This window comes from Vigna unguiculata, chromosome 2 (assembly GCF_004118075.2).
Source record: "Vigna unguiculata cultivar IT97K-499-35 chromosome 2, ASM411807v1, whole genome shotgun sequence".
Taxonomy (NCBI): domain Eukaryota; kingdom Viridiplantae; phylum Streptophyta; class Magnoliopsida; order Fabales; family Fabaceae; genus Vigna; species Vigna unguiculata.
The window spans coordinates 2522456-2534612 of NC_040280.1; the positions used below are offsets into that span (position 1 = coordinate 2522456).

A 12157-nucleotide genomic window follows, 5' to 3' on the forward strand; every position below is an offset into this window, starting at 1 on the left:
GCTGAACCAAAAAAGTAAAAAGATGTGATGAAAGTAAGAATTTGATAAAGATAAAACACTTTGAGAGACAATAATAAACTAGATAATGAATTTAGAATTAATATAAATAGTCTCAAGAAATGAATCAGGTATAGATTAACAGAACTAATTTAAGCATACAATTTAATTAAAACTAAATCCAATTATATAAATCTCAAAATTCAATTCAAACAAACAAGAATATTTAACAATTGAACTCACAATACCATATCTCACAACTAGGAATCAAGGAATTGAAATTATAAAAAAAAATAATGAACAAAAGACTCAAGTCAAAGAAAGTTAAGAAATCAATTAAATGACTCAAAGTAGCAAGAATGTGAAAAGCAATCATAAATATATATTATTGATTAAATTTCTTATGTAACTATTATTTTCAAGTAAATATCTGTGTGTAAAAAAAAAAAAAAAAAAGACAAATGATGAATTATGTGTATTGTAGTTTTATGTATTACAAGCTGGCATGATGATAGGAGGCTTAATGCAAGAAGAGTTTGATTTGATAGTAAGTTGTGTGAAGATCCACAAAATAATGGAAAATGCAAAGGGTGGAGATTGTTTGAAAATCATGGATCTTTCATAGCTTATCATGAATGCTACTAACATGAGACAGAGCATTGCGCATCTTATCTCACTATGCAATTGGAAGATAATTTGTGTCCATACAATGTGTTTGTGGAGTGCTGGTTTCTTGTTCAACTCAGCTCAATCTTTTCCTTTCTCTTTCTCTTTTTTCTCCAGATTTTAACATGTTAGGCTCATTTTTTTCTCCCATTTTCCACTTCCAACAAATCCTTTACAACATTCTGATTTGGCCACGCACCCTTTTTCTTGTTGCTCAAACACTGCCCACGTATACTCATATCATCATCAATCATCTCAGTCTTAACCCTTTAAACATGTTAACATGACCAAACTTTAAAGCAGTTTTTTCATGTTTATACCTTATCCACAAACAACATTCATCGATGTAATTCAACACAGCGTAAGAGATTCATTACAAAAATACAACATTCACATATATATCCAATTTTGAACAGTTCATTTTTACTTGTACATTTTTTTTTTCCTGCACAAACAAATTGATCATGCAGAGTGTATTCAAGGCTAGATTGAACTAAGAATCTTTATATCTCTACAACAAAATGAAAGATGGAAAAAAATAAAAAATAAAAAATAAATATTCATTATTTTGACTGGGGACAAATTGCTTTGGTCCCACTTTCTTAACATGTTGTGAATCCATGATTCTCCATGAGTCTAAGTTTGCAACTTCACGTAAATATCTTTCTCCTTGGGGTTATCTTCACTGGTAATCCATGTTTTGGCACAGGAAATGGACCATATTGTATTCCATCCTCTTTTCCCACAACTTCCCACCTAAATCAACCATCAAAATAACAACAAAATCTCTTTCACAACTTCAAAGTAATTTTGCCATTCAAAACACCATCTTTAATTTCAACATATACTGATGTAATGAATGAATGTTAACAGCTGCATTGTCCGAGACCATTCACAAAATCACATACCTTTCATGAAATTGACAAAGCCATCATGTCACAAATTAATGTGCAGGCATATATATATATTCCACAGTCTAACATTCTCTAAATGGTTAGTATTTAGATAGATTGTTTGGAATGAAAGAGCAAAATGGGTGAAGTGGGTGAAGGTCACATTCAAATTAATTAATGTGGGTAATGAGGACAAGGTTTGTGTAGGTGAAATTTTACATATAATGTGGTGTGTAATTGTGCAGAGACATGTGTGGTGTCAAGTAAAACTTGTTCTATTGAAATTTGACTGCATGCTAACAATTATGGACTTTGTCTGTGTTTGTCAGAGCTGCCACCAATAATATTCCACATGTCTTGTTGTCATTTGATCAACCCTAGCTAATTGCGTGGACTAATTTTATTGCCATTCATGCACATAATATTATATATAAATATACTCAAAACTTCACACTCAAAGCACACACTTATACACCCTAACTCCCTTCTTTTTCAGAAAGATCCCAAAACAAGTTATATATATATATATATATATATATATATATATATATATATATATATATATATATATATATATATATATATTATATATATATATATATATATATATATATATATATATGAGTAATTCTGGACCAAACTTGCGTTTCAGAAACTAAAGGACAATTAATCCTGATTGGTCCAGATAAATAAAGATCAATGTGAAGTCACATTCATTGATTAAGTGGTTATAAAAAAGAAGGGGTTTTTCTTTTTGAATAATTTTTTTATTCCTTTCATATTATAGTAGTTATTTTCATTCTTTAAAATATTTGAAAATCTAGTTTTTCTTTCTTATAATAAAAAATAGCATTAAAATGACCTATTTTCCAAGACTAAACTAATTGCATTTATATATATATATATATATATATATATATATATATATATATATATATATATATATATATATAAAAGACGGCCTCATTTCATTCAACTCTTGTATACATTAAACTTATTTTGAATAAATTATTACCTTTTATCATCTCTCTAAAAACAGGAATTGTCGTCCTTTACTATTCCCTCAACATTTTTTGAAGGGTATTATATGTATGCGAGATTTGTGCATGAAAGTGAGAGATACGTAGTGATTATTAATTTAAAAAATAAAGGGTGATCACAGTACAAATATAAAACAAGAGAAATATAATTTTAATAAAATAAATAAATATAATTTATAGCAACTTCTTGTAGTTAAACTTAGCAAGAACTTTCTTCAATATTCTCCATCTAGAAGATGAGTGTATGAGTTACATGTGCAAGAGGCTTATGAATACGTTTGGCAAGAATACCATGCATGTGTGCCACGTATACGTATGAAATACATGGCTATTGATGAGATCCCTAAGAATATATAAAATATTCATATCCTAAAAGAAACCCTTTTATTTTCCCTTTAAGAGGACCACTTCCACATATTAAGGAACATGCAAAAGCACTATTTAATTAATTAGAGGACCACCCTCTTGAATCAATCTTCCATGTAATGGTCAATTGAAAGATCTCTATCATTGCTGACAGACTTGTTTTTGATAAAAGTTCATTCAAAAGACACAGTTAGCGTTGCATCTAACGCATTTGGTTGGACATCTCAACCAGAGAAATCACCATGGTTGGAAATTCTATATTACCTAAAAGTGAAAAAGTGTACTAATTATTAAAAATTAAAGTACGATAGTTCTAAATTTTAGATTGATGTTATGAAAAGAAACCTATTTAAATTTGAGATGTTTAAGGTTGATGATATATGATGATGAATGTGCATATGATATTTATGGTTAGGAGGGAGAAACCTGTAAGAAAGTGTGAGATGATGGAGAAGGACAAGAAGTTCGAGCTTGGCCAGCTCACTGCCTGGACAAGAGTGGACACCATTTCCAAAAGGCATGTATGTGTTTGGTCTCGGTGGCACCTGCATCATCACATAAAACCAAACTCAAAATCTCTCGTCACCCTTTAACATAGGGCCTCTTCTTTCATGTAATACATACATACATACATCCGTCTCTCCTAGTACCACTTATGAATGCATTCATGCATGCATGCATGGATGCGGTAGCAATTGTCTGGTGTTGAGCAAAAAAGGATAAGAAACAATGAAATTTTTAATTATTGTGCTATCCTACAAACTGATATCACGTGCCTCTGATACTCGCCAGATTGTCAAAAACACAGAATCATCACCTTAGAAGAGGAGGAAGATTCAAATAGGTAATGAAAGGGACTTCACACCAGGATAATATTCTAACCATTCATAACCTTATGTTTCTCACTTAAAAGATAAAATATAACCTATTATTTAATTCATTTATACATTTTCTGCACACGTATATGCCTTCTTACATATAGATATTTGTTCTGCTTGTTGGATGCATCTCCTTAAAAAAAGACACTAATGTTATTCTTAAAATCTTATATTATTATTAACAAATATATTATTACCTCGAATCTTGAAGGGTCGAACTTCTCTGGGTGAGGGAAGAAGTGAGCAGAATGATGAATGCTTCTGAAGAGTGGAAGGACCTTCCAACCTTTTGGAATTGTGTAACCTTCCAACTCAACATCTGTCACTGCTTCTCTGAATGTGAATGACAGAATGCTTGCACTTCTCAATGTTTCTTGAATAACCTGATCAATCAATTCTTCACTTAGTTTAATGTTAAATGAAAATATTATGGTTAATTATTATAGAAGTATAAATGAAAAAGACCTTTGTGAAGTAAAAAAATGGAAAGAGTGTCATATCTAATACTTTCTACTTATGGTAACATCAAATTACTTATAGAAACTGATAAAGAAAACAGTAACATCAACTTTGTCAATGTCAATTAATGTCTTCCAAGTGAATTTTAGCGGACAAAATCGATGACATTATTTTTCATTTAAAAAATAATTTGATGCTGACCAAAACCAACTCATTTTTTTTCTTTTAAGGAAAATTATATTATTGATTAATAGAAAAAATAGCAATAATATATACCCGATTTGTGAATGGCATTTGCCTGGTATCATCCCACGAAAGTCCACGATTTTCCATAGCTAGTTTGCTTCTTATTCCTTCTTGTTCTCTCTGCAAAGTTAAAATTTACAGAGAAAGTAATAAAAATCAGAATATATGCATTCTAATCAGTAAAGAGTGTTTCCAATAAAAATACAAAGAATCCTTCCATCATAAGTAATTATTAAAATTAATTTCTTGGTTCTTATGATTATATATTTTAACAGTTTTTTTTTTCTCAAATACCTTTAAACTTTCCAAAAATTTACTTTTTCCAACTTGACACATTGTTTTATTTTTTTAATTTACTGCATAAAGACGGTGCTTTTAGTGTACCCAATGAAAATAATTATCTGAAAATTGGTTTTTTAAGTAAGCTTATCTGAATAAATAAAAAAGTGATTGCTTATTAACATAAGGGTAACTTGAAAATAATTTTATCTTACTTTAAAAAGATAACTATGTTATAGTGATAATTTTGACTGTATATATTCATCACGTATGTATGAAGTATCATGACACAAAACATATTCTAAAGACATAAATATTAACACCGATTAATTTTTCATGTATCAAAAACGTATTTAATCTAATTTTCAGAATTACCATAAAGAATTCTCAAAGGGTATATAAATTAAATACTATAGATTGAACAAAAAAAGGTTGAGTGAAAAGATTGTTTGCATATTAGATAACAAAAAATTAAATATCTTTTATTTTCTCAAATTAACTAAAATGTAAGTATTTTGTTTCTACACTTTATCTTTTTATAAATTCATTTTAAATGTTATATTTTAGTCTATTATGAAATTTCGTTTATAATAAAAGTACTTCACATGCAGTTTGAAGATATTTTACATTATTTTTTTCAAGTATAAAAAATCAAATATTTTATTATTTAATTTAAGAAAAAAAAAACACAAATTTTTATAATAATTTGAAAATAAAAAATATATTTAACTCTAAAAATAGAAAATTCAAGATATATATACAGGGTAACATATAAATAGTAAGAGATAGTATATGTGAGTGTATGGCATGTGAGAATGAAAGTACTTACAAAAATGAAAAAAAGTTATAAAGAAAAAGAAAAAAAAAAAGAATAGAATAGTAGTGTGACCGTCACAGCTTCCAATAGATTGGAGTTGTCATGAAGGTACTTGAGGACCCATGTTAGGGCACTTGCTGTGGTGTCATGTGCAGCAAATATCACACCGATCAGATTATCTGCTACTTGAGAATCAGTGAGTTCCATGAACACCTTCTTCTCCTCACCACATGATGAAGATCTTGAAGATGTTGATCTTGATCTTGATGGTGATGATCTTGCTTGCAATAGAACCCCCAATAGTCCTCCTCCATACTTTGAACTCTCCACTTTTCTTCTCTCTATTATCCTTCTTATGCTCTCATTCAAATGCTTCCTTGCCTTCAAACACAAACACACACAAATTTCCTCTTTTCAATAATATTATAAACAAACCCTTTTAAGATCTTCGTGTAATTACGTATAAAAGATGGAACTTTTAAGATAAATGTTTATGTGACACTAAAGCCTTTTGAAACATTTTTAATGATGAAGAGAAAAACATCCAATGTACACAAAATGGTGGGTTTTGTTTTGTCCCACTTCTATCTTTACTTTCCATTCTTTTAACTTATTCCTTAACTACATAAAATACTCCCACGTTGTCTCATAATGATTCGTACGGAAAATATCTCTCGTAATCAATTCGTATCAAAATTATTCGTACTATATATCTAACAATTTTTAATAATAATAATAATAATAATAATAATAGTAATACTAATAATAATAATAATAATAATTAATAATGATGATAATAATTGAGTTTTTATACCTTCATTGCTTTCCAATAGGAAGTTCCAGGAAGATGTAATGGATAAGAATTGTAGCCTTTCTCCAAGCAACGATATAACTCTCTGATTTCTTCCATTTCCAACTCCTTTATTTCACCAAAGGCTGAGATTGCTGCTACTTCAAAAGCATACTAATTCAAAAAAAAACAACAAAAATAAATAATTTAGATTATTGGTCCACGTGATCAAGTAAATAATTCTTTTTCAAATCTTTTTTATCACATTTTTATCTTCTTATTTTTTCCTATCCGACCTAAACTACCCAAGAAAATGTTTATCATGATTCCCTGCACTTCAGAAATAATAATATGTGTCCTCAAAACAAAAGTCTTGCTAACTTTTCTTTTGAGAAAGTCTTTTTTTTTTATATTAAAAGTATGCAGGACCACTTATTTTGACAAAAAAAAAAACGTAAAAAGTATGCAGAACCACTTATATTGAGAAAGAAAAACAAAAAAGTAAAACAACTAAAGATATTTTTAACTATCTATTTGTATGAACAACTATTATTGATTTACATAAATAATTATTATTATTATTATTTGTGTAACCATAAACTATGTTGGTGTCCAAACTAGAGTTAGATATATTAGTATTAATTGAAAATGTCACCAATTTTAAAGAGAATAATCCAAGTTATATTGAAACTAAAACAAGTGAATTTATAAAGTTTTGATGAAAATATTGATATATAGAATGTTGTGAGTTTATGTATTAAAATAATAAATTTGAATTTGATTTAATAGTAGAAAATTAAATTAGTAAAATTTGATAATTCAGTGTTATTTTTATTGATAATGTGAGAACTGGGATGAAACATTGTAGGAGGTAAGATACCTTTTTCATCTCGTGCAAGGTGTTGATGGTTTTGTTAGTCCAAGAAGGCACCATTTTGATAACAATTTGCTCAACCTGAGAGACAGAGTGTTTGATTGTGGAGGGCAAAAAGGAGGCCTGAACCAGCCTCTTGAGCATGGAGTGATAGGCACCTTGCTGAAAGAACACAGCCTCTGGTCCTATCAGCCTCTCTTTGCTGGGAGGGTATGTTGCCTTAAACAGATGTGCCTGCGTCACAAGCACTGTCCTAGCTGCCTCAGGGCTCGATATCATCACACACGGACACCCCAATATGTTTGTCTTGAATATATCACCATACCTTCACCACACAAATCATCATCATCATAAATGCACTTTCACACACAAACCCCTTTTCATCTCTTTCTATATATACTATACGTTGTTAAGACATAAGGACATACATGTCAAAAAACATTAACATGCTCTAACACAGATGTTTATATATGTACCTATTTTGGCGGTTAGAGAAGAAGGAATTTGGGTTTTGAGTGTAGAGTTTGAGGGTTTCTCCGAGGTAGGGCCAACCCATGGAGCCAGGGGGGAGTTTTTTGTGGTTGTGGTGGTGCCACCATTGGAGGAAGGGTAGGAGGAGGAAGAAGAAAGAGGTGAAAAGGAGGAAGGTGTAATCTTGGAAAAAGTTGGTGAGAGGTTGCATGGTGGAGGAAGTGATTTTGGAGAGAAAGAGTAAGGAAGAGAAAGAGAGAGAGTTTGGAGGCATAGATAGGTGAAAGAAGATAGTGATATGTATAGTTTTTGTGAAACTCAAAATAGTTGTGTGAAGGGGTGTCGGTTGGGAGGAAAAGGTTTTATAGAGTGGCAGGTTGGGGTTGGGACATGCGTCACAACCATAATGGCAACACTTCAACTTCAATAACCCTTCACAAGTGCCACAAATAACCACTCCCACACTATAACTATTATAAACAAATACAACAACAAAAATCTAGAATTTCCTCATCTCTTCTCTTCTTCGACCGATGCACATATATAAACCAATATATATAGTATGCCATATGAATAGTCATTTTATTTCTACATAAATTTATAGTATATATTTAGTCTTTAAATTAGGTCATTTTCATTCAAATTTAATTTGAATAATTAATTTTGTTGTCGGTATCTATAACAGTATATAAAGAAGAAGATATACTTTTTTTTCACATTTTGTTATTTCAGTTTTACTCTTAATTATTATTTTAAAAATTAATTATTTTATAAATAATTTATTTTTAACCGTTATTTTAAAAATATATTTTTTTTAAAAAAAAATTATTTAAAAAATTTCTTTTGTTTACATATTTTATTTTTTTAATTTTATATTTAACAACTATTTTAAAAATTAATTATATATTTCTTATTTAACTTACATATTTCACTCACATTCCAACAATAATGTTAAAATTGATTTGTTTTGACATGAGTTTCTTCATTAATAATAACAAAATTATAAAATACAATCACATTTTTTCTACTTATATAAATTTTATTATGCCATCTTTAATTTTATATATATATATATATATATATATATATATATATATATATATATATATATATATATATATATATATATATATATATATATATATATATATATATATATATTGGTTTGCAAGAAAATATCATAAATATCAATAATCTTTGACACACCATCATTATCATATCCAAAATTACTAGAAGTGTAAGATGTGAAAAACTCTTTCTTTAATGTAATGTGCAATATAACACCACTATCAAATATTCACATGCTCTTATTTCATACAAGACTAACATATTCATTATCACGAAGAAGAACAAGATGTTTCTTTATGATGATTATTTGTTGTGGTTCAAGAATATGTGGAGCTTCTAGATGAGTTTATGCGTGTAGTTAAGTAGAACTATAGAGAGAAAGTTGTTATACAAGTTGTATATCAAATTCAACACATGCAATCTGGGCTTTGGTTTGCTTGAGGTTTCACTAATTTTCTTGATTATTTTTAGTTTGAGGAATTTGTTAATCACAATGCATTTGATTTGTTGGCAAAATACAATTCATCTCATCTTGTTCTTAATGATGATATCTAGGTAGAATGGTTGAAAGTTTTAAATTGTGCATGGTTTCTTATTTTAATCCATGCTAATGATTCTGACATTTGATTATATGTTTTTTCTTTGGGAGGAATATTCTTATTGCTTGTATCTTTTGGTTGTTGAAGGCTAAAACTTGTATAGTAAAGTTAATTGCTCTTGAGATTTCAAACTCGGTATATAGCTTGATTTTTGTATTCATCTTCATTTATACTAATCATTTTTATGAAGTATCTAAGTACTATTTTCTTAGCCAGACAAAATCTTCACTGGAAAAGACCCTTAAGAAGATTTGGCTCGTGGATTCAATGGTAAATTTTTTAAGATCCTATAAAATAAGAAGAGTATAATCTTCGTTTTTTCCTTCTACACTTTCTTCTTCCCTAGTTTCTAATGACAAGTTTGTTCCGTTCCAGGTACTTGTCGTTAGCTCTCGTCTGGAATCACTTCAGTACTTCAAAAAGCATTAGGCACATGAGCATGAACATGTGAAGGGGCTATTAGATTAGTTATGACCTTATCTAATCTATCATGTCTTTCGAAAATGTATTCTTTTTTCTTTTTGCCTTTTAAGTTAAAGGTATTAGATTGGTTGGTCATAAACTGATACATATAATATCCACACATATTAGATTAGTTGTGGAACCAATTTAATACGCGCTCCAGAACCGATCTAATATACCTATTTTACACTAGTGAATGCATCTTCAAAATTGATACCCATTTTTGACAATTGATCTAAGCACAATTGAAACTCATTCAAGTGATTTGACATTAAAGAAGTCTTTGTGTACCTTAAATTTAACAAGCAATTCAACAAATTTAGTATTGCTTGACTTAAAAGCATATAAGGACTCAATATTCTCTTACAAAGTTCTAGCATGTGTCTCATTAGCAATGTGACTTTAAACATTGACCCTAAAGCATACAAGTACTCAATATTCTCTCACAAAGTTTTAGCATGTATCTCATTAGCAATGTGATTATAAAAATTATCTTCTACATATTCACGACTAAAACCACATATATGTTGGTGCTCAAAGTTTTACTATTCATCAGACTAGAATTTGACTTTTTGTGTAGCAAGGACAAAAAGATGGAATTTCTTCACAAAAAATAAATCTTCATCTTGCCCATACATGATAGTTTGTACCATTTAAAACAATAATCTTTGTATTCACCTTCATCATTCAAACAAATAAATATATCCCAAATCGAAGAGCTATTATGTTTATCTAATGGGAAAGCAACAACATAATAACCAAAAGTACCAAAGTATGCAATGAAAATAGTTCTCCCAAACTTGCAAGCATCTATGAAAAGCAACAATAATAGAAAATTTTAACAATAAACACAAAAAAAAATACACTGTATTTTAATGTATGAAACTCTCAATGTGAGAACTAGAAAGTCTTGTGAGCACAAGTCAGTCAATCAAACTCGGTTAAGATAAAAAAAATGTTGGTGTAGCATAAACAAATGTCTACAACTAGTTCATACATCCAAATTTGAAGTTCAAAAACAGGAAAACCTAAAGTAATAGCGCAAAACTCATTTTACTAACCACAAACTCCCAATCAACGATCATTCGGTAAAAAATAGAGAACCATGTGCTATAAACTTGCTAGCAAGATTTCAGTCTAATCCAACGATAAACTAAGAGGAAATCACAATTTTACTAAAATGATAACATGATGAATATGATAAACATTTTTCTCACTTTTTTTTCTCTTGCAAAGAGTGTAATAGTTAATCCGCTTTGTTGAAGAAAAAACTACTCTCTAATTATATTAACTTAGATAAAATAAAATTGACTAATTTAGACACATTGTTATTCAACCCAACATGTTTAAAAAATATAAAAAGTATATAATAAAGCAATATAGATTTATATCCTAATCAAATTGGACCAAGATGATGGGAGATGAGGATAACCCATGGTCGTAATTAATTAGTTTGAGGTGGCGATGGTAACCACGGGTCCTACATTTGGAGTAGGATGTCCTTTGTCCCAATTCTTTATCATATCCACTATTGCTTCAATTTTCTCACTTAATGGGTATGCTTAGTTTAGGGGAAAAGGAAAAATAAATAAAATAAGGCAGGAAGAAATGAGAGAAAGAAAAAGTTGATGTAAAGTTCATATCACTTTGCTCGTGCACAAAATTGAAAGAATGGAAAGAAATATAAAATGAAAATAATTTTATCCAACAAAGAATACAAATATGACAAATAAGGAGAATTTAATGTTTGTGCTAATAAAATTATTCACTTTTTTTATTGGGTCCCATACAAGATGCCTCTCTCCTCCATTTTATATGTGCTAGACCAATTGAAAAATGAGGAATGTTCACCTTCTCCGACATCCTCAATTATTTCTTCTATCCCCTCTCATTCAAAAAATTAAACATACTAAAAATGTAAAAAAAAAAGTCAAAGTATAAATTGTTATATATATATATATATATATATATATATATATATATATATATATATATATATATATATATATATATATATATAGTTTTATTATTAATCGTGTATATTTCTTTACAATTTATTATATATTCTTTTTTGATAGTTGTGTCATTGATTTTCTTTTTCCATTTTATATATAAATTTTACAATTCAAAAAATAAAATGATATACAAAATTTAAGACGGTAGTTTATTATAAATCGTTGCAGACGTAGTTTAGGTTTAAATACAAATGTGATCCTATTTTTGTTGAATTTTTTCAATTCATTCCTTTTTCT

The 12157-nt window shown here is 28.9% G+C and overlaps 1 protein-coding gene across 1 annotated transcript; it reads right to left on the reverse strand.

The window, feature by feature from the left end:
• Positions 1-1137: 1137 nt before the first annotated feature.
• LOC114173137 (abscisic acid 8'-hydroxylase 2) lies at positions 1138-8117 on the reverse strand. Its single transcript, XM_028057376.1, has 8 exons — positions 7782-8117; positions 7312-7630; positions 6456-6605; positions 5714-6022; positions 4576-4665; positions 4038-4223; positions 3389-3507; positions 1138-1419 (listed from the first exon to the last, which is right to left on the reverse strand). Exons 1-8 carry the CDS (start codon positions 8048-8050, stop codon positions 1314-1316), a joined length of 1548 nt encoding a protein of 515 aa, XP_027913177.1. The 5' UTR covers positions 8051-8117; the 3' UTR covers positions 1138-1313.
• Between the last annotated feature and the right edge of the window lie 4040 nt (positions 8118-12157).

What these genes read in the sequence shown, in the direction of transcription:
- LOC114173137 (XM_028057376.1), bottom strand. Translation starts at nt 8,050, where the DNA reads ATGCCTCCAAACTCTCTCTCTTTCTCTTCCTTACTCTTTCTCTCCAAA. An exon ending in CCTATTGGAAAGCAATGAAG is followed by an intron (nt 6,023 to 6,455) that starts GTATAAAAACTC and finishes TTGTGTTTGAAG; the next exon opens with GCAAGGAAGCATTTGAATGA. An exon ending in CATCTCACACTTTCTTACAG is followed by an intron (nt 1,420 to 3,388) that starts GTTTCTCCCTCC and finishes TGGTTGATTTAG; the next exon opens with GTGGGAAGTTGTGGGAAAAG.